Source organism: Copidosoma floridanum, unplaced genomic scaffold (genome assembly GCF_036245765.1).
Source record: "Copidosoma floridanum isolate Cflo_tuat_1 unplaced genomic scaffold, Cflo_Japanese_pri ptg000033l, whole genome shotgun sequence".
NCBI lineage: Eukaryota > Metazoa > Arthropoda > Insecta > Hymenoptera > Encyrtidae > Copidosoma > Copidosoma floridanum.
The window spans coordinates 1390867-1414732 of NW_028321910.1; the positions used below are offsets into that span (position 1 = coordinate 1390867).

Below are 23866 nucleotides of genomic sequence, written 5' to 3' on the forward strand. Positions count from 1 at the left end.
TTCATTGTGAACGTTCATATTGAAAATGGGGTTCCACTGTTCTGCTAAACTCAAATTGAGTGAACAGACTGAGCAGACCTATACTGTGTTCTCTGTCAGTCAACATAGTTGCGACCATGGGTATGGGTGTAATCCGCAATCGCCACCAGCAGTTACATATGTAAGATGTAAGACTACTTACTACTTTTCGTGACATTTTCTGATTGTTAACAAAGCATATTGTGCTAGACGTAAACAAACACGCAGACCAAAAAAAATAGTTTCAAGGGCCAAAAAGAAAAAATGGAAATAACAGCTTTACTGCTAGCGGGATTGCGCGGGATCACAGCAAAAATGTCACGAAAAAGAGTAAGTAGACCAACGTTGTCTGCTTTACTGCTGTCAGGATTGCGGATCACATCACCAGCAAATCGACAGTAGCGTCCCCAACCACGCAACGTTGTCACGTCTTACATATGTAACTGCTGGCGGCGATTGCGGATTACACATCTACACCCCATAGCAGGGTTGGGATTTTGTTGCCTGATGGAAAAAGAGGTATAGGTCTGTTCAGTCTGTTCACTTAATTTGAGTTTAGCGAAACAGTGGAACCCCCTTTTTAATATGAACGTTCACAATGAAATAAGCAAAAAATGTCTATGTTAATAGCTCCATTATTTTTACTCATCTTGCAGTTACCATTGTGACTTTTTTTCGGAACAACGTCAAGATAACTTGGTAATGGCAAACTTCAGATATCTAAAAGTTGAACGGTGCTGGCTGGGATCTGTCACTCTCGCACATTTCCAAAGGTGGGAATGTGCGAGAGAGATAGATCTCCACGTTCGATGCTGTATCTTCTTCCACTTGTTCTTCAGCGCCGTACATAAGAACGAGCAGTCTATTTTTCTTATATGTCTATGTTGACCCACAGTTTCTGATTGAGCATAGGCAGAGCAGGTCTCGCGACCATAGAGATGTTATAGATAGAGTAGGCAAGCCTGTAAGTGGAAGCGTATATAGAATATAGAGTAGTAGAGTAGAGTTATCTGTATAATATCTCTATATATGCTCGCGACTCGGCTCGATGCGATAGTCAACTAAATCTGCAGTGAACACCCTTACAATGGCTTACATATACCTGCAATAAATAACAAATTAATGAAAGCAGCATCCAAGAAAGATCATGAACAACATCATAGACATTGGGTTTGCAGAGGAGTGTGAGTCCTGGCGTTTGTGTAGTCGCTTTTTTCCCAGCAAAATTGGTGGAAAGCCAGCCTGGCTGGATCTCCAACATATACCTACAGCCGAGCAGCTTACCTGTGATTACTGCCAGAATCCTTGTATATTCCTTTGTCAGGTGTATGCACCCTACGACGACGACGACAGGACATTCCATAGGACGCTTTTTGTATTCGTCTGCAGAGACCCGAGCTGTTGCAAGGACAATGAGAACGGCAACGTGAGAGTCTTCAGATCCCAGCTTAGTAAGGTAAATATTTTCTACCCATCCGATCCACCTGTCGAGGAACAGCATTGGAGGTCTGATATCAGTAAGTGTTTGCTTCTGTACATGCAACTTCTGATTGTAATATTAATTTTTAAAATTAAAATTATTTAATGCTTACAGGTGTGGAGAAATGGATTAAGACATGTAATTTATGTGGTATCTTCTCATCCAAACAATGTTCTATGTGTAAAAAAGTCAACTACTGTGGTAGGTTCCATCAAGTCTGGGACTGGAAAAATGGGCACAAAAGCTCCTGCGACAGAAAAAATATAACAAGTAGCAGTTCTAAGTTTTTATTCCAAGAATATGAGCTTGTGATAGAAAGAGATGACTGTCACCAAGAAAGTGAGGATAGTAATGAAAAAGATGAAGTTGAAAAGTATGAGTTTACAAAAGCTGAAAAAACTGGAAGTCTTCAGTCAGAAAAGGAAATTGATGATGATTTACTCATGATGGCTAACAGTTTTGAAGATAAGACATTCTCTAAATTTACAAAGAAGATAAAGAGTAATCCTCATCAAGTATTAAGGTATACAAATTGATGTCTACAAAATTTTTTAAATGCAAGTTTTCACAAGTTTTGTAAAGATGAACTAATAAATTTTTTTATTATAGATACAACAGAGGTGGTAAGCCTCTGTATATTTCATCAGAAAACCAGATGGATGATATTCCAAAATGTGAGTGCGGAAGTGAAAGACAGTTTGAGTTTCAAATAATGCCTCAACTGTTAGTAAAGTTGAATTTAGATAATGTTTTGCATAATATTGATTGGGGAGTCTTATTAATCTATACTTGCAAATACTCGTGTGCAACGACCCACAAATATGCTAATGAGTATGTTTGGAAGCAAGATATTGTTAAAGTCCCAATAAATGATTCAAAATAAATAATTTGGAAAATGTTAAAATCTTTAATCATAACTTTTTGTTTTCTGTATGTACAAATTTTTGTTTTAATAAATACAATATAAAAATGAAACATACTTTACTTTCATGGCTTTAATCATAACCGTGTTTACTATTTTAGTCATAGAAAAATATATTTTGGTTTTAGACAGTGCAGTGCAGTACATGTTTCCATTAAGCACAAATTATTGTATTTTTAATATAATTTACAAATTAATAAAGAATGGGTAAACAAATATATTCACATTTCTTTGTACACAATATTTATGCCCAGTTTGATATTTCTTCTCACTGGAACATAGATGGAAACTGTGCTAATTTGGGCAGGAAAAATGTGGATAAAATATTTCGTGGTTATTATTCATAACCTTGTAATCAGTTATACTTTATGTATAATAAAAAGTGCATAATTCAATTGTATGTACATGTACATTGGTAATAGTTAACCATATGTGCAAATAGGCACAGCACTTCAATTGTGTATTGGCAGTGTATAGAGGCCACCAACCGTGGGCCGTGTACGGTACACGGCTACCCTACTAGGGAAATTTCTGAAGGACGGTACACGGTACATGGTACACGGGGATTTCTGCTAGGGGGCTTGCTTAACGACCGTGCGCCGTGCACCGTGCATGGTCCACGGTAAACGGTGCTCTGATAGGGGAAATTATTGATCACCGTGGACTGTAAACGGAAGACGGTCAACGGTAAACAATTTGATGAATCCGTTCACGGTAGGGAAAAAGGGGTTTATTGACACGAGCACTAGGTCTAGGACTGGAGCAGTGCTCAGCACATTGTGCTCACCGCTGAACACACGTATATGGGTACGTTTTGTTTGTAGTCAAACTCACACATATCCACGCTTGCATATTAGGTACAATCGTACAGTATTGCGCTCTGGAATAACTGGAATGGAGGAATGAACGTGCGATGCGCCCATAGAAAAATAGTACAGCAGTTATCCAAGTCCATGTATGGATATTGATGTTAAGGAATGACAGTGGTAAAGGCAATAAATATATGTGTGTTGTAAAAGACTTTTATTGATAACGGCTTGGATGTTGAGAGCTACATACAGCGGTGTGCTCTGCAGTGCTCTCGACAGTGGCACCCAAAGAAGCGCGAAGTTCAAACTAGCTATATGGAGCAAGACGTGAAAACCCAGATATCACGACAGTATTTCATAAACAAAAAATTAATAAATAAACTCTAAGCTATTTAACCCAATTACCCAGTGAGCCTACTGGTCGCTTTGATCATAAATAAATTTAATAACACAAGCGCCAATCACCACACAACCCGGGGCGCTTACTGGTCGCTTTGTTATCAGAAAAATTAATTTAATAACACAAGCGCAAATCCCTAAACAAGCCGGGGCGATTACTGGTCACTTTGTTCATAAATAAATTTAATAACACAAGCGCCAATCACCACACAACCCGGGGCGCTTACTGGTCGCTTTGTCATTAAATGAATTTAATAACACAAGCGCCAATCACCACACGACCCGGGGCGCCTACTGGTCGCTTTGTTATCAAATAAATTAATATTAATAACACAAGCACGAATCACCACACAATCTGGGGCGCTTACTGGTCGCTTTGTTATTAAATAAATAAATTTAATAACACAAGCGCCAATCCCCACACAACCCGGGGCGCTTACTGGTTGACTTATTAATAAATAAATTAATTTAATAACACAAACGCCAATCCCCACACGTCCTGGGGCGCTTACTGGTCGCTTTATTAATAAATAAATTAATTTGGTAACACAAGCGCCAATCCCCACACAACCCGGGGCGCTTACAGGACGCTTTGTTATCAAATAAATTAATTTAATAACACACGCGCAAATCCCTAAACAAGCCGGGGCGCTTACTGGTCACTTTGTTCATAAATAAATTTAATAACACAAGCGCCAATCCCACACGACCCGGATCGCCTACTGGTCGCTTTGTTATCAAATAAATTAATATTAATAAGACAAGCGCAAATCCCTAAACAAGCTGGGGCGATTACTGGTCGCTTTAATATTAAATAAATTAATTTAATAACACAAACGCTAATCCCCACACGTCCCGGGGAGCTGACTGGTCGCTTTATTAATAAGTAAATTAATTTAATACCACAAGCGCCAATCACCACACAACCCGGGGCGATTACTGGTCACTTTGTTATCAAATAAATTAATATTAATAAGACAAGCGCAAATCCCTAAACAAGCCGGGGCGATTACTAGACGCTTTGTTAATAAATAAATTTAATAACACAATCGCCAATCACCACACAACCCGGGGCGCTTACTGGTCGCTTTATTAATAAATAAATTAATTTGGTAACACAAACGCCAATCCCCACACGTCCTGGGGCGTTTACTGGTCGCTTTGTCATTAAATGAATTTAATAACACAAGCACTAATCACCACACAATCTGGGGCGCTTACTGGTCGCTTTGTTATTAAATAAATAAATTTAATAACACAAGCGCCAATCCCCACACAACCCGGGGCGCTTACTGGTTGACTTATTAATAAATAAATTAATTTAATAACACAAACGCCAATCCCCACACGTCCTGGGGCGTTTACTGGTCGCTTTGTTATTAAATAAATTTCATAACACAAGCACCAATCACCACACAATCTGGGGCGCTTACTGGTCGCTTTATTAATAAGTAAATTAATTTAATACCACAAGCGCAAATCCCCAAACAGGCCAGGGTGATGATTGGTCACTATCGTAATTATTAAAGCTATAAATAACAGTGAAAACAGTAATGTTTACATGGTAATAGAACCTGCATCATTGACTGGCGCTCTTGTTATTAAATTTATTTATTCAATAATAAAGCGACCAGTAATCGCCCCGGCTTGTTTAGTGATTTGCGCTTGTAATATTAAATTAATTTATTTGATAACAAAGCGACCAGTAAGCGCCCCGGGTTGTGTGGTGATTGGCGCTTGTGTTATTAAATTAATTTATTTGATAACAAAGTGACCAGTAATCGCCCCGGGTTGTGTGGTGATTGGCGCTTGTGGTATTAAATTAATTTACTTATTAATAAAGCGACCAGTCAGCTCCCCGGGACGTGTGGGGATTAGCGTTTGTGTTATTAAATTAATTTATTTAATATTAAAGCGACCAGTAATCGCCCCAGCTTGTTTAGGGATTTGCGCTTGTCTTATTAATATTAATTTATTTGATATCAAAGCGACTAGTAGGCGATCCGGGTCGTGTGGGGATTGGCGCTTGTGTTATTAAATTTATTTATGAACAAAGTGACCAGTAAGCGCCCCGGCTTGTTTAGGGATTTGCGCGTGTGTTATTAAATTAATTTATTTGATAACAAAGCGTCCTGTAAGCGCCCCGGGTTATGTGGGGATTGGCGCTTGTGTTACCAAATTAATTTATTTATTAATAAAGCGACCAGTAAGCGCCCCAGGACGTGTGGGGATTGGCGTTTGTGTTATTAAATTAATTTATTTATTAATAAGTCAACCAGTAAGCGCCCCGGGTTGTGTGGGGATTGGCGCTTGTGTTATTAAATTAATTTATTTATTAATAAGTCAACCAGTAAGCGCCCCGGCTTGTGTGGTGATTGGCGCTTGTGTTATTAAATTAATTTATTTGATAACAAAGCGTCCTGTAAGCGCCCCGGGTTATGTGGGGATTGGCGCTTGTGTTACCAAATTAATTTATTTATTAATAAAGCGACCAGTAAGCGCCCCAGGACGTGTGGGGATTGGCGTTTGTGTTATTAAATTAATTTATTTATTAATAAGTCAACCAGTAAGCGCCCCGGGTTGTGTGGGGATTGGCGCTTGTGTTATTAAATTAATTTATTTATTAATAAGTCAACCAGTAAGCGCCCCGGGTTGTGTGGTGATTGGCGCTTGTGTTATTAAATTAATTTATTTGATAACAAAGCGTCCTGTAAGCGCCCCGGGTTGTGTGGTGATTGGTGCTTGTGTTATTAAATTCATTTAATGACAAAGCGACCAGTAAGCGCCCCGGGTTGTGTGGGGATTGGCGCTTGTGTTACCAAATTAATTTATTTATTAATAAAGCGACCAGTAAGCGCCCCGGGTTGTGTGGTGATTGGCGATTGTGTTATTAAATTTATTTATGATCAAAGCGACCAGTAGGCTCACTGGGTAATTGGGTTAAATAGCTTAGGGTTTATTTATTAATTTTTTGTGTATGAAATACTGTCGTGATATCTGGGTTTTCACGTCTTGCTCCATATAGCTAATTTGAACTTCGCGCTTCTTTGGGTGCCACTGTCGAGAGCACTGGTGCTCTGCTTGTAAGCTATACTCGGACTGACTGTCACACCCACTTTAGCAGTACAACGACAGAGAAGCAAAGTACGTTTACACTCCCACTTATAGCTCCCAAAGCACACACACACACATGGTGACATACATTATCACGCTCTCATACAACATAAAATTAATTGCCAATTATAACACGCCCCTTCAATTAATTTTTTTTTTTGAATAAACTACAACATGAGGAATATATGAACATAACAGTTATAAAAACGTTCTTTCAACAACTATAAATATAAAATTTTTAACTTGAATATAAAAGTCCTTTAAAAAATAAAAACTTAATGCAAAAGTTATTCGTACACTTAAATTAGTCTACTGGCACTACACTTGAATTAAATTTATTTCACTGTTGAATTTCTTGAGTCTATCACCATTCACAGGTTTAGTGAGAGGATCTGCTAACATTTGAGTTGATGGTAAGAATTCGATTGAGATCTCCTTGGAGTCCAGCTTCTCCTTCAAAAAATGATGACGGGTATTGATATGCTTTGTCCTAGGACTGAATTTAACATTTGTAGCCAAATCAATCGCCCCTTTGTTATCGCACTTGATTACTACAGGTACATTTGATTGAATACACAGCTCACCGCATAGGTTTCTTAACCATATGGCTTCTTGTGCGGCTGATGACATTGCTAGGTACTCCGCTTCGGTGCTCGATAAAGCGACAGTTTGTTGCCTGCGCGAATTCCAGCTTATTGCGCCTCGTTGCATTTTAAAGATGTAACCAGATGTGGATCTCGGGTCTGCGGGCTCAGAAGCCCAGCTTGCATCACAATATCCTACTAAAGTTAAGTCCGCATCCCTAGAAAACAGCAAGGAATAATTCAAAGTACCTCGCAGATACCTAAGCACTCTTTTGACAGCATTCCAATGGTTTTGGTCATTGGATAAATTGAATCTGCTCAAGGAACCAACAGCATAGGCCAAATCTGGTCTTGTGCCCTGAACAAGATACAATAATGATCCCATAATACTTTGATAATGACTATTGCTATTTGATCCATCAGCAGCAGATTCAAGGGAACAAGAGGCATCCATGGGGCTCGTGCACAGGTTACAGTCATCCATGCCATACTGTTGTAAAACTTCCTTTGCATAATTTGATTGACTTAAAGAGAGTTGTCCATTGACTCTGTCTCGTGTAACTGCGATGCCCAAAAATCTTTGCACTGGTCCTAAATTTCTGACAGGAAACACCCTTGACATTTCAGTATCAACCATTTGCAGATACCTTGGTGTATTGCTGAAGGCAAGGATATCATCCACAAAAACAGCTAGAATGATAATTTTTCTTTCTGAAAAATGGTAATAGATGCAGCGATCATATTGCGATTGTTCTAAGTTCATCGAAAGAAGGAAGCGATTTAATCTAGAGTTCCAATTCCGACTGCCTTGCTTGAGTCCGTAAATAGCCTTTTGGAGTCTACAAACCATATCACTTTGATCCCGTGGCAGTAGTCCCTCCGGCGCTTTCATGTAAATCTCTTCATCGAGGTGTCCATGCAAAAGGCGGTTTCGACGTCGAAATGAATAATATCTAAATCAAGTCGAGCCGCATGGGCAAACAAGAGTCGAAGACTCGTAAAACGAACTACTGGTGAGTATGTGTCGTCGTAATTTACACCACGTATCTGAGAAAAACCTTGAGCTACCAACCTGGCTTTGTATGATACAGCATTATCCGGTCCAATTTTTTTTTTTATAGACCCATTTTGATCCTATAAGCTGCTTGTCGGCCGGAAGCTTGCATAAATCCCATGTGTGGTTCTTAGTAAGTGACGTGATTTCTCGCTTCATAGCATCAATCCATTGATTGCTCTCGGTTGAATGTACAGCTTCAGAGAAGTTCCGTGGTTCGTTTTTTGCAGATATGCTACTATATACTACATAGTCATCCAGCCTTTTCGGGGTCTTGCGTTGTCGTTGAGATCTTCTGGTCGTTTCTTCAACAGCTTCATCAGAACTCTCCTGATCTTCTTCACGCGACATGCTTGCTGGCAAATTTCTAGGACCTATAGGAGCTGTATGAGTCGAAGCAGTTGGATGCTGAGATGGCACATTGAATTTGCTCAGTGAATCCAGAGGTATAAAAGTATACTCCTGTGACGAGCCATGATGTTCATCAAATACAACATCTCTGACGGTGATAACTTTCTTCGAAGTCTCATCCCACACACGATAGCCCTTGGTGGTAAGACTATAGCCTAAAAATATACACGGCTTAGATTTGGGGTCTAATTTACTTCTTTGTTGCTCCGGTACTAATGCCATAGCTTTGCATCCAAAAACTCTAATATGAGACAGATCAGGCTTCTGATTTGACCAGACCTCCTCTGGTGTTTTACCATTGAGTACTATCCGAGGCGATCGATTTATGATGTATGCTGCAGTTGCAGCAGCTTCTGCCCAAAACTTCTTCGGCAGTTGAGACTCGGACAGCATACATCTAATCTTTTCAAGGAGTGAACGGTTGACACGTTCAGCTCTGCCATTCTGCTGTGGGTTGTGTGGCACAGTTGTTTGATGACAAATTCCATGTTCGTCAAATAAATCCCTCAGCTCCTTGTTGACATACTCGGTGCCATTATCTGTGCGAAGGGTTTTTACAGAAATATTGAACTGATTTGACATAAATTTCAAGAAATGTTTGATGCATGACACAGTCTTGTCCTTAGATGGTAAAAAATAAATGAACAATTTACGTGAGTAGTCATCCAGTAGTGTCAAAATATATTTGCATCCTCCAATTGATACCGTATCCATTTGACAAAGATCAGAGTGTACTAATTCCAGCCTGGATGAAGCACGTTTTGTACTTGACTGAAAATGAGCTTTTATATGCTTACCAGACACACACGATGGACAGTAGTTAATAGTCTGAGAAACATCAAAATCAATTCCTGTAGCAGCACCCTTGAGCAATTGTTTAAGGTATTGGGTGTTCAAATGTCCCATACGTCTGTGCCACAGTAAAATATCTTGTGAGGACGAGGCAGCGAGAGCACCTACTGTATTTGCTGATGCCTTAGAACCATCACTAATAGAATTTAGTTCTACTTGATATATATTATTATGATTAATCGAACCTTGAAATATAACACAATTTTGTGGATTCAAAATATCACACTCTGTGTCTCTGAAATGCACTTTGTAACCGTTCTTCGTCATCAAACCAATAGACAGCAAATTACAATTAAGTTCGGGCACATATAATACACCAGACAAGTTCACATTACACTGAGTTTGTTTGTATTTACACTTGAGCGCGAGGTCTCCTTCAGCCTCTACGCTCGCTCTTCTCTTATCGGCAACTATAACATCTTTGACTTTCGAATTTCGGAGTGCCTTGAATATCGCTTTGTTGCCACTCATGTGCTTAGAAGCACCCGAGTCGAGAATCCAATTGTTGTTTTCTATTCGGCTCTCTTGTGTTGACAAACTTTGAGACAGGAACGCACACGTAGCTTCAGCGTCTTCTTTGTCTTCTAACTGCTCCGACTCAACTGTATTTACATTGGCGCGTTTTCTTTTCGCGCGACAATTCTTAGAAACGTGGCCCATTTTATTACAATTAAAGCAGCGTATTTTCTTAACTTGAAAATTTTCGTTGCCTTTATTTTCAGAATTTACTCCTGGCTTATAATTCGGCTGAGTATAAAAACCTTCCACGGCTTCTGCCGATACATCCTGTGATTTTACGTGCTGTAGTAACTTGATCTTGACTAGATCGGAAGTCACCGGCTGTCCCGAACCTTCTAGCGACAAGGTCAACGGCTCATATTGGGGCGGCAAACCAGCTAACATTAAAGCGCCGACTAATTCGGTATTTAAATTCATGCCGATGCATGCTAATTGATCCGCAGTGTCCAGTATTTGACAAACGTAATCCTCAAGAGACGCACAATTTTCCAAACGCGTAGTAGCGACTTTGCGCAATAATGTTACCTTACGCATAATGCCGGAGTCGTTGTACGCTTTATCTAAGGCCTCCCATGCTTGCTTTGCCGAACAGTTGCTAGGTAGATGAGAATACAACTTTGGGTCGATGGTGAGTATGATGCGCGCTCTTGCTTTAGCTAATTTTGATGGATCCTGCGTGATTGTTCCACTTGTCGGTGCTTCGATAGCATCCCAAAGGTCCTCGGATTGGAGCCAAGCCTGTAGCGAAATGGCCCAATGTTTATAGTTGTCTCTTCCTGTGAGTCGAGTTACTTCCATCCACGGAGATTGCTGGAGTGCGGCCATTATATACGGAGCTCGCGATTTTATACTTTTACTTGAAACGGCACACTAACGGTATTGCACTTTAACTAGGGTCTGGGCCCATAACCTGATGTTAAGGAATGACAGTGGTAAAGGCAATAAATATATGTGTGTTGTAAAAGACTTTTATTGATAACGGCTTGGATGTTGAGAGCTACATACAGCGGTGTGCTCTGCTTGTAAGCTATACTCGGACTGACTGTCACACCCACTTTAGCAGTACAACGACAGAGAAGCAAAGTACGTTTACACTCCCACTTATAGCTCCCAAAGCACACACACACACATGGTGACATACATTATCACGCTCTCATACAACATAAAATTAATTGCCAATTATAACAGATATAATAATGAGCGTCATCAACCTCAGCATACAATCAGTTTTATCAGTTTTTTATAGACATGTTTTTTTTTCAAATCTTATAAGTTTCATTGATACTGATTGATTGATTTCATTTAATATAATGGCTTTAAATAAAATATACATTTACTTACATTTTTTCTCAATAGTTTATTTGTAAATAGTTTATAATATACTTAAGTACAAAAGTTATGGAACATTGATTTACGGCTTGTTGTTGACACATTTTTTGCATAAATGTAAAAAAATAATAGGTTACCTGTAATAAGTTCTCAATGAAGTTATTCTTTTACATATATAATGATTTTAGAGTATAGTTTTTTATTACTAGTAGTAGCTGTTGTTATTTAAAAAAATCTTTGTACAGTCAGGACAGAACCAGTCCTCCTTCGGAGCATTCTGAATTTTTAGGCATGAGTAATGATACCAGAGTATACAACTATCGCACATAATTGTCGAATCAGTTAAATTTTTATTACATGAGCCACAAGTATACTTATCTTTTTTAATTAATTCGTCGACTATTTTCTTAAAATTTTTGAACGCATTTTTTGCATATAGTTTTTGATAATTTCTAGACAAACAGCCGGGTCCAAAAAGTGTTGAATTTTTTCTTTTAAATTCTTAATGTCAGCCTCAGTTAAAAAATATTCACCAGCAATTGTGTTTTCTTTGACACCTTTACATAGATTCATCTAGCTTAACATAGCATACATTTTGTCAATGCTTTCACTTTTTTCGAATACTTTGAGTGTTTTCTTTTTTTGCAAGCCAATAACAGTATTGTCGGTACCTTTTGGTCTTCCGATTGCATTAGTTTGAGGGGGGGATCCAAGTAAATGTGCTCTTGTGTAGCGGTGTTTTTTGGGCTGATTGGTTCTTTTATCATGATGATAGAATTTTTCAATTTATTTTTTACAAAATCAAGTGCTTCACGACCAATACTGATCACAGTTTCTGGCGAACACTTTGTCAATGTTAAAGTGTCACGAAAATCCATCATTAATTTTTCAATCTATTAATAAATGAATAAAATAAATAAATTAATTGTTTGGTTATTTTTTTTCATTTTACGACTGCAAATTTACATACGTAATCTAATTTCTGCTTTTCTTCGTTTTTATTGAACTCATTCGCCTTTACTTCTTCAATCGCAGCACTGGAATCCTAAAATATTAATACTTTTAAATATATACATATATTTAAAAAAAATACAAAACATAAAAGAGGAGGAATAGTAAAAGGCGAGGCAAAACTTCTGCAACACATGAGCAGTATACATATTATGTTTACAGCATTTTCAAGTATTGCAATAACACTTTTAAATATACTGATATGTTTATTCTCGTTCTCGTTGTTCTTTTGATTGGCGAATAACACATGTGCTTAAGCAACAATTGTGTTTTTGTTATGTATGAGGCTCTTTTACAGTCAAGCCTGAATCAGATGGCGCCAGGGTACGTCGCGGCCATGACAGCCGCGACGTGCCCTGGCGCCATCTGATTCAAGCTTGAGTGTCAGAGTGTAAAAGAGCCTCATAGAATGATATGTTTATAACCAATAAGAAACTTCGTTTAACAGTCGGAGCATAGCGAGAAAAGACGTCTGTTTTTTTCTAAGCGCTTCGAGAAAATTCGAATACAAAATATAGCCCCAAATTGTCCCATTGGGCATGCGGAGGTAAAAAATCGTGGGCATATTTTTCGTGTAAGTAAAAAGGACAAATTTAGTTTTGATGAAAGTACATTTACATTAATACATAAATTTATAGATTAGTGAAAGCACATATAATTTACTTCCTCTGTTTAACATCACTGCGGAAACTTCATTAACTTGCTCAAATTAGTTTTTAATCTTAATGTGATAATAATTAATTACTTACCAACTCAAAATTAAGGCTTGAATTCACGGTGGAGCTGGGAATAACCTTAGCCAGATGGAGTATATGTTTATCAAGGATGGCTGAATCATCACCACTATCTTCACATTCTTCAGCTTTTGCGGTATGTTTCGAAATTTTGCCGAAGAGTTGAGGGTCATATGAACTGGTCAAAGTTTTGTCTTCAAATTCCGTTAGAATATTGCTCGTTTTAAGAGGACTTACTTTGTTCTGTAAGCATATAATATCAATAAATTAATACGTTACATATACTATTATATATTATACAATATATATATTATAATTGTGTTAGTAAACAATAATAAATAATAATATTGAAAAAAGAAGACAAAAAGGTGCAAGAAGGCTAATTGATTGCAGGAATTTGGCATGCTTTTCTTTACAGCCGTATGTATGTGCCTACGCGATGTGATATTCTCGGCGAATATTACTATTGAAGGAAAGTGGTAAGAATGCCCAAGATCAATTTGTAAAATCGCGGATGCGCGTTGACGAATACTAATTGATAGTATGCGCAACAGGCAATAACATCGCGTACGAACGCACTTATATACATTAACTCCAGGATTCAGTCTACAGCCGTGCGTGCAAATTTTTTTCATATACCTACATGATCTGCGGCATGCCGCCCGCTACCGTCATCACGCACTTTCGTGTAATAGGTATTTTAGTTATGTAGAATTACTGAATGAGTGGTTGTAAATAAGTGGGAGCCTTTCCTTTTTTTTTCTCTTTTAGCATTTACACGTGGATACCAGTAGAGGGAAGGGGGGAACACAAAATAAACATGAACAAGAGAACGTCAGCATTGCCTGTTAAATGAGAGGAAATACAAGCAACGAATGTAGATTATAGCTGTATAATGTAACGAACGGCTGCTAATCTGATTATCTAGCTGTCTCAGAATCATGCAGAATAGAAGATGACGGGTTGGCGTATAACACATGTATAATGATGGCGTTACGGCTTATTAAAAGTTGTTTTTTGCGTGTTGCCATAAGCTTATATGGATTGGCGAGAATTGGAAAATGTGAAATAATCTCGAGCTATTCGTCTTTACGTTTCTCCCACATACGTTAATATTTAATCATTGCTAGGAATTTTTCAAAGAAAAAATAATTAACTTAACAGTACGGTAAAACGAATGAAATCGGACATCGTAATGCTCTATAACTTCAATAACACGCTTACACGTTTTATCATCATCAAAACGCAAGTCAAATCAATTTTTCCGATTATTTTTTTAACAACATTATATTATTTGCGTGAATACACTAATACTTACTTCAATAGCAACTTCCGGAATGAGCATCCTTTCATGTGCCATTTCAAAATCTAAATCAAAAAGGTTGGAAGGTGTTCAATTTTGGTGCGTCATTACGTTGTTCTTCATCTTTTGTTTCACATCTGCTTATATTTTCTGAGGACTATAAAAAAAAATAAGTGTAATAAATCAAATTTTGCTACACATTTTAGTTCATATTCTTATCAAATGAAAAATTTACCTGTAAATGATTATGCTCATTTATTGCATCAGTGATTATAAATTTGCCCTGGCGCAAGCTAGCATTAAAAAAAACTGGACATCCACACTTTTTTGATCTGAAAAAATTTTAAAAATGAAATAATTACAACTGCATGTCATTATGCAAGTAATTGTTTAAAAATATTTTTTACTGAGTATTGCAATGATTATTAAAATAACTAAAAATGTAAGTAAAAAATTATTAATTATTAAACTTGGAATGCAAAATAAGAATTATTATCATTCAAATAACTTTTATATTTAGGAAGTCTTGTGGGTACACACTTTTTCTTAGTAAATTTGTTAAATTTTTTAAATTATCTAATACTTAATATTACAATGTTGTAAATATACTCACCTGGCAATACTTGGTTTTACTCCTTTTCCTCGGGATTTAAATGTGCCAAAACGCTCACAAGAGAAACTGATCCATTGATATGGCCATTTAGGATCTACGTTCTTTCCTGAACTTCTGCTAATTATATACTTCACTCCAAACGTTAATTCAATTTGTTGAATTGCATCTTGAAATTCTTTATAGGTAGCAAACTCCCTGCCTATGTTCATTTTGTTCAGAGGTCGCTTCCGAGTATGCTTATTGTCGTTACGTAGCTACCCTGCACGTTCAACCAAAGAAAAAAATTAAATAAATTCTTCCTATTTTCTATAGTATTGCCATATTGACAATTAAATGAAGGCAATTTCTGAACGGAAATGAAAGAATGTAACTTCATTTGCAAATGGCCATAACAAATTTGTAGAATTACTGGGTACGCCCGTGGCTCCACGAGACGCAGAACAACATGCAAGACAAGATAACGATTGAACCAGTTTATTCATGAGGCAAAGTAATTTTTAAAAAAAGTCGCCCGAGCAGAGAGGTAGTTAATATACGGGTATAATTTTCGTATAGGAGTGCATTGCAAATAAGCCAAACAAAGTACGCGAGCTATAAAGAGGTAAAAGAGCATAGCACGCGCACTTGACTATACCTCTCACAATTTGTAGTATTAGGGTAAAATTTAAGTGGGGACGAAACGAAAAAGGTTAATGAAAAATTGAGAATATAAAAAAAAGGCTAAAGAATTTCGCTTGCGGTTGAGAATACCAAAGAATTTGCATGCATGAAAATAGTAAACACACACGTACCTGTCGTATCTTGCTCGCTTAACCTGAAATGATTAGTCCTCCTTGTAATATATTAGATAAACGATGTTTGAAATGCTCGATGTGTTGCGGCTGACAGGCAGTTACGCAGCTCTTACTCACGCACCTGCACAGTAGAACAAAAGCTCTGGTAGCGTTGCTGGCCTACTCCATCAACTGACTGCATCAATCGCATGTCACGGCTTGTATATACACTCACACGAGTTTTGACACTTTAGATAGGTACTATATATATCATAACATAGCTAGCCATTTGTCCTAACTTGACTCGGCTTGCCTGTGATTTTGTGGCGGCCGTCTATTAGGTTTCGGAACGCTTCGAAACATTTGACGTCGGGCGTCGGGTTTCTGGGACACCCGAATCACGGAATACGTCCACTACCGGATCTTGACTATTGATATTGTATCTATGGTATACTTGTCGAACGCAAATAAAACTTTGCTCACCTATTTATACGACAATACGACAGGCCCGGCAGCTCGGTACGGTGGTGATAATGTCGGCTCTTTAGCATAGGTAAGCATCAAGAACGAACCAGTCGGTCAATCACTCATACGTTGCTGTGGAGTTGATGTGTTTTTGTTCATTTTCAGAAATAAACCGTGGCAGTAATAAACGGTTTACTATTAAAAATCATCTATTTCTCTAAGTCAAGGCCAAACATTTGCTTCGTATATAGAATTAAAACAATTGTTAGAACACTATTCAAGGCAAAAAAAAAACAGATTTTTCGAAAAAAAAGCAGATGCATTAACAAAATCAGATATAACACCCTTTCCATCTCCATTAGAATTCAAACGGTTACTGTATAAGTGCAAATTTGGTGACGACGTAAAAACACGAGGAGAAGGATTGCGTCAAAACAAGGTTTGTAGTCTTACAGATTGTTAAAGAAAATTAATTTTATAGGTAAAGGTAAACGTTCTACAGCCAGTGTTGCTTAGCTTCCACGCTGAGAATGATTATTGTATCCTAGTCACCTTGCTCTATATATATTTATAGGTATTATACTTTATTATTGGTTAGTAAAGGAAAATGATATTGAGTGCCAACGAAACCTTAATCTTGCCAAAATCTATTTTGGCTTGGTGACCCAATGAGGATTTTACCAATTTAGTGTTGGGCAGAAGATGGAAGCGATCTTCTGGTTCGGGATTTTTGAAGCGAAGCTTCTTATGTAGGGCCCTCGCTTGACGAAAGTAGGAGAAATCGTCACACTTTTCCTCGCCCCCTCCGTTCCCGTTTGTCCCCCCACCACTACCATCCGCTCTCTTGATAGGTAGAGTAGTATTTATAGCACGATACGATAGCATGTATCAACGGCCTGGACGAAAACTATGAGGCTCTTTTACAGTCAAGCTTGAATCAGATGGCGCCAGGGCACGTCGCGGCTGTCATGGCCTTCGCACTTACACACCGTCAAATTTACAGTTGTGTATTGTGTCCATGAGCCTATCTGTGTGATGAGCAAAGCAGAAGACATAACCTTTGTAAATGATTGCTGTTGTTTGCAGACAATTTTTGTTTGCATTTACGTTTAAAGATAGTAGGAAAAATGAAGTGCAGTGTAATATCTTGCGATAAGAAAATGAAATTTAAATTTCCTTCTGATAGTGTGATAAAAAAAAAGTGGCTCGAAGCAATTGGGAGACCAATCATTAGTAAACAAATACATAAATAGCCTTGTAAATATAACCTGAAATGTACACTTACCTGTCCACGAGTTCTGCTTTTCTTCCACTGACTCTTGCTCCTTTCCCTTTTAAAAGCTTTTTCAATTCTGAAACTTTTAAGCTCTCATAATATTCTTTCTTGTCTTCCTTATTTATTTCAAAATTTCAAATATTGCGCTTTACCACTACACTTTAATTTCCTGTATACATACAATACTGAAAAGTAATGTTGTGCGAGTGAGACGGCCATGACAGCCGCGACGTGCCCTGGCGCCATCTGATTCAAGCTTGACTGTAAAAGAGCCTCATACCCTTTAGTACCGTTTAAGCCTAAAAAGGGCATTGTTTTCGTCTATGCCATCAATGTAGGTATATATCTCGATTTTTTTTTTTTTTTTTTTTTTTTTTTTTTTTTTTTTTTTTTTTTAATACGTAGGCATATTTGATCCATCTCTCGCAATTAAAGTACGGCGCTGCGGTTCTACAGCTTCCATTCCTAGATGCTTCTATGAAACAAACTATAAATTAATAAATGCTGTTAAATTTTACTATTTTCTGAGAAATCAGCCAATACCGACAATTACAGAGAATAAAAATATTTTAACCATCTGCATAGCTGACAAGTTGGCCTAGCTTGATTCTTCAAGCGAAAATAGCTTCGTAAGGAAGCTAAGCTGGCTTTACATTCTTATCAATGGGCAACATGACAACTTTCTCAGATATATTTAATTTTTTTTTTTTTAATTTTAACTACAATAACCAAGCAAAAATTTTTTTGTCGAATCTACTTGTGAAAAAAATAAAAATGGCTCGATTACGGTCTATGTGGTACCACAAGCTGATTTCTATCAATACATAAGTAACGTGTTTTTGATTCTATTTTTCTCTCGACTAATTAAGTATCTGAAAATAACAATGCACAAAGGTGCCACGAGGCAATATACAGAAATATGATTGCAATCTCAATTTATATTTAATACTAATATATGGTAATCATAAACTACAAAAGTGAAATGTTATGATTATTTTTTTAGAGTACTTGCCGCTTGGGATGTAAGGCATTTATTCAAGTTAATATCATACGTGACAAAAAGAATCTTTTCATTAAAAAGTTAAATTTAACGCACAATGATCACGCAGAGACTACGGTATATGTATTCAATCATATAACGGGCCTTAACGTTATACTTTTTCTATCTCGAGGTAATTTTTTATATTCCAATGTTGATGGCTAATTATCTTATACGCATCATAATAAATAATCAAAGAATATTGAAATTGTATATTTATTAATGAATATACAATTTTAAACATTTTTATTTCCTTTGGTGCACAGTAAACTATAAGTCGTATTCTTTTTTCTGGTGTAATTTAAATATACTTAAAAAAAATATTATTCCTTTCACGTGTACATATATCATCTTCAAATTTATTATGTTCAATTTCACGATTGTACTTTCCTAGGCCTTCTACCATTTGCTGCCAGAGACCCGGTTAAAATTAGGACCAGAAGAGAAAGCAGACATTGTTAAAAAACTGGAATTAGATGGAAATAAAAAGCTCATACAAAGTGATTTAAAAAAACAGAATATTTATTTAAAATTAAGAGATTTGACAAACTTAAAGTCAACTACTAGTTGCAAGGATAGTGATAACTTAAGTTGCGCTATCGATTTCTTGGTGAACAAAAAGAGTAAGAAAATTTTTTTTTACAATGACGTTATCGTCCTATTTAAAAAACTAAGTAATATCTTATCTATCACACTGCAATAGTTTATTGACCTTGGCAATAATTTATTAATTTGTAGGCGGCACGATTGTTACACAGGAGTACCTTATACTTTAAATGGTACCAGAGCAAATCGTGTAAACCCAATCTTAATTGAATATTTACTTCCATTTTAAAAATGATTTTGGACCAAAAACTTGTGTGATTCAAGTGCTGCACGTATAATGTACACGCAGTGAAGTATACAGCGTGCCTCTCACACCAAGTGACTCTTCCCTCGCTACTTTCGTACGGCCTGGGGCCTGATCCTTTAACTTTTTTCTGGTGAGCAGCGCAAAACATTTTAACGTTGGCATCATAGACACTAGCTGTGCTCTGTCTCTATTTACGAACGGGAGTCACGGGGAAAGAAGTAAGAGGATCAGGCCCCTGATGGCCTGACCTGGGTACGCCATATGAAGATACCACAACGTCATCAGATGTAAATTTTAATAATCTTTTTTGTTTCAGTATTAAATGTAGCAATCGTGCCGTGTATGCAAAACCATAAGTTTTTGCATAAATTTCACCCTTTTTTCCTTAATATTAAGCCACAAAGATACGTAATACTTTACTTTTTATGAATTAACATTTTATGCATGGTTTGCACGAACTAATGTTATCATTAGTACGTTCCTACACGAATTTCACTATCAAAATAATTGTGACAATTACAATAATTTCTTTTTTTAGAAGCAACAGTCGAGATTTTTGAAAATAACAACATTTTTGAAGGCATGCTTTTTTTTACCGATGACATGCAAAAATCGTTCTCATCGTTCCCGGAAATTGTATGTATGGATGGGACTTACAAGTTACTAAAGCTGAATTTCACCGTCGTTTTACTCTTAGTAATTGATGGTAATGGCAATAGCGAAGTTGCTGCCGTTGGTCTACTAGCCACGGAAACATACGAAAATCATTCAAATCTCATTAAAGCATTCAAAAAATATAATGAAGAGAAATGTAAACAAATTAAATGCTTCATGACAGATAAAGATGCCACTGAGCGAAGAGTTTTATCTGAACAGTTTCCAGGTATTCCTCAACATATTTGCAGGTTTCATGTGCAACAAATTTTCAAGAGAACAGTAGCTGCAATGGCAATAAAAAAAGAACTGAAAGAGTTGTGTTTAAATTTATTACAAAAACTAGTATATAGCAGCTCGGAAAAAGAGTATGAAGAAATAGTGGAGAAACTAAAGAACTTGGCTCCTACTTGCCTCTGGGAATATTTTTTAAAAAATTGGGACGACATCCGAGAGCAGTGGACAACTTATGGCATGGTAGCCATGAATCTTGATAATTTTACAAACAACCGATTGGAGAGCTTAAATCAAAAATTAAAAGGTGTAGTTAAAAAAAACAATACTCTGCTTCAATTTTAAAAAAAATTTTTTGATTGGCTAACTTCACACAATACTAAAAGCGATTTTAAAATAGCAAAAAATTTTGTATCAAAACCAATGGAAAGTGGACTACTACGACAACAAGAATGTTATGAGACAGACAGATAAATATGAAAAATATATTAGTAATTTTGCATTTGAAAAAATCAAAGGTCATTTTGATAAATATTTGCATTTATCTTTTGTTAAAATCGATAATGTTAATCAAGCTTGCTTTTTAAATTCTAATGATCGGTTGTTAAGAATAACTCTCTACTCATGCGAATGTGAGTTTAGGCTTCGAAACAACCTTCCATGCCATCACATTTTTGGAGTTCGACATCATTTTAAGCATTCGTTATTTGACGAAAATTTGTGTAATCCTCGTTGGACAAAAGAATACTTGAAATCACAACATCGAACCTTTCAGAGTAAGGATGTCGAATCTGAGAAAGTATTGAGTTTGAATGAACCAAACGAAGTAGGTGCAAAACCAAAAGTAACAGTGAGGAGCACACCTAAAGCTAAAACTCAAACAGTACCTCAAAAGCGCAGATTATTGCAGCCAATTATGGATGATATTACAAACGTTGTAAGTGCCAATTGTGGTGAAAACTTTGAGAGCAAAGTGAATCTTTTGAAACAATTATGTGATGCTTGGAAAGATAACAAAGACGTTTCTATAAATGTTGAAACCAATAAAATTATAAGTCTAGAAGAAAGCACAAATAACTTGACAATAAATACAGAAACTGAATGTATAAATATTGAATTACCAAAAGCTCACAATATAAAAGGGAAACCAGCTGAATATTTAAAAACTACTCCATTAAGAACTAGGAAGAACAAGCATTAAATATTAACTTACTTATTATTAATTTTAAATCAATTAAATATAACTCTGGGTCAAAGCAGTATACTTAACTTGACAGTCTAAATTTCATCATCAAAGTCACTTGTAAATGCAAAAAAATACTTAATATTTTATCATACATGTATGTACAGGTCTTTTTTTAATAAACTTTTTTATCTTATTATTAATTGTGCTTTAGCGTTCCACAGATTCAGAAGTATGTGTTAAATCATTTATAAAAAAAAAATCGCTGTGTCTATTCGCACCAAATCCACGTTATTACGTGGATATAAGGTTAGGAATTTTAAAGAAAAACGCTACTTTTTCAAATGAAGTACGTCCACTTAAAGTGAAGTTCGCACACGTGATAATACGTGGATATATAAATATTTACTTAAGTATCAGACAAGTAAAAATAAAAATTGTGCTTTCATACACACACATGTTCTCTTATAGGCACGCATAAGCTTACGAACACGTAATCTTCAAAATACGTCAGGTTACAGATAAGTTGCTTACTTACAGCCACGTCAGCTTACGGGCACGTAAAAACTGCAAACATCTAATTCGCTTTAATTTGAACGTAAGCTTACAGGTACGTATACTTACGGGCACGTAAAAACTAAAAACATCTAATTCGCTTTAATTTGAACGTAAGCTTACAGGTACGTAAGCTTACAGGTACGTATGCTTACGGGCACGTAAAGTCTGTAAGCATTATTTTGTTTTTATACGCAAGTTCGCGCTCACGTGAGCTTTTAGGCATATATATCAGCTTACGGCTATTAGAATTAGAACATATCAATTAGCACTTGGACGCAAGCATTAGAAACATTAATTTGCACTTGCACGTAAGCCTTGTTACACGTTAGTTTATGTATAATCAGAGTACTAATGTATTATTACTTACTTCAGCTCAATGTGTATATTTTCATATTCATCATATTTAGAATATGTTTTTGTGATTCACTGCATTCGTTATTAGTCCCTGGATTTCTTTATTAATGCCATTAAACATTGTGGCATATTTTATCACTAAAAAATATGCACGTAAAAGCCTACATAAAATTTTATTCTTGTATTTGGGTGAACATGTCTCTATAATCACATTTTACTTGAAGAAAGAAAATTAATGTTTACATGCTAATTTTATAAGGTATGTATATTTTTTGTTTATAAGCTAATAAAAATCCACCTAATTTTTGTTTTTTGTCAAAGTGTAGTTTTCCAGGCTCTCACTTTTAATAGGTAAAGTGTTGTAAGTACAATCGTTTTACATTAAAGTATACATTGTAGAATATATAATATAGGATTTTAAGTTAGAAATGATGATTTTGTTTTATTCAAGTTGTTTTTTCTGTAAATTGTATTAAAATACACAGTTTGAAATTCATTTATTAAAGTACATAAAATTCATTTTACATCTTTTATTACTAAAAGTGACAATCTACATAAAAAATAGAAAAAAATTTGAATATGGTTACAATACGTATGTTTTGTTAACAATATAATGCTTATTTTTAAAATCTTTCATATTTATACATTTACTTTTCTGTACACGAATAATCGCATGTTAAATTGCAGACATTTCTTATTTTGTTGGGAAAACATAGATCAATGTTTTATTTTAATGTGTTATTATCTAATTTTTGTAAGACGAATAATAATTTTAAAAATCATATACCTGAAATGGGTTTTCTTTTTTTGATCGGTTTTTTTTGTATCTGATACGACAACTAAGTGCTCCTTTCACCTGTCCAATTATTTTTTGAGGTTTTGGTGTTTTCACATTTTTTAAGTTTATTACAAGATTTTTTTTTTTTCTTGAACATGTAAATGTTTAAATGAATTTTTAATACTTTGATCCTCTTCAGAAGTTTGTAATAATATGTTGTCTGATACATTTTCAACAACATGTATTTTTTTGTTATCTTTTAGTAAACTCAGCATTGTATCTAAATGCTTTATATTAGTTCTATATTTTTCATTATTTTGTACAGATATTACGTCTATTATTTCATCAGTTCGTATTTTTAGTTGTCTTCTTTTTTCATTTATATCTAATTTTCTTGGAGTTCTTATTGTTTTAACATTATTAATTGGTGTGGGTTCATGGTGACTTGATGATGAGTAGGTATTGAAGAAATTTTGATCTGTTAGAGTACCAGCTTCTTTTTCCCACCAGCGACGGTGGCATAATTTTTCAACAAATAGTGATAAAT

At 36.0% G+C, this 23866-nt stretch overlaps 1 protein-coding gene across 1 annotated transcript; it reads left to right on the forward strand.

The window, feature by feature from the left end:
* The first annotated feature begins 968 nt into the window (after window positions 1-968).
* Window positions 969-2473, forward strand: Zfrp8 (Zinc finger protein RP-8). Its single transcript, XM_014356443.2, has 3 exons — window positions 969-1535; window positions 1613-2021; window positions 2108-2473. The coding sequence occupies exons 1-3, from the start codon at window positions 1166-1168 to the stop codon at window positions 2379-2381; spliced, it is 1053 nt and encodes a 350-aa protein (XP_014211929.2). The 5' UTR covers window positions 969-1165; the 3' UTR covers window positions 2382-2473.
* Window positions 2474-23866: the final 21393 nt, after the last annotated feature.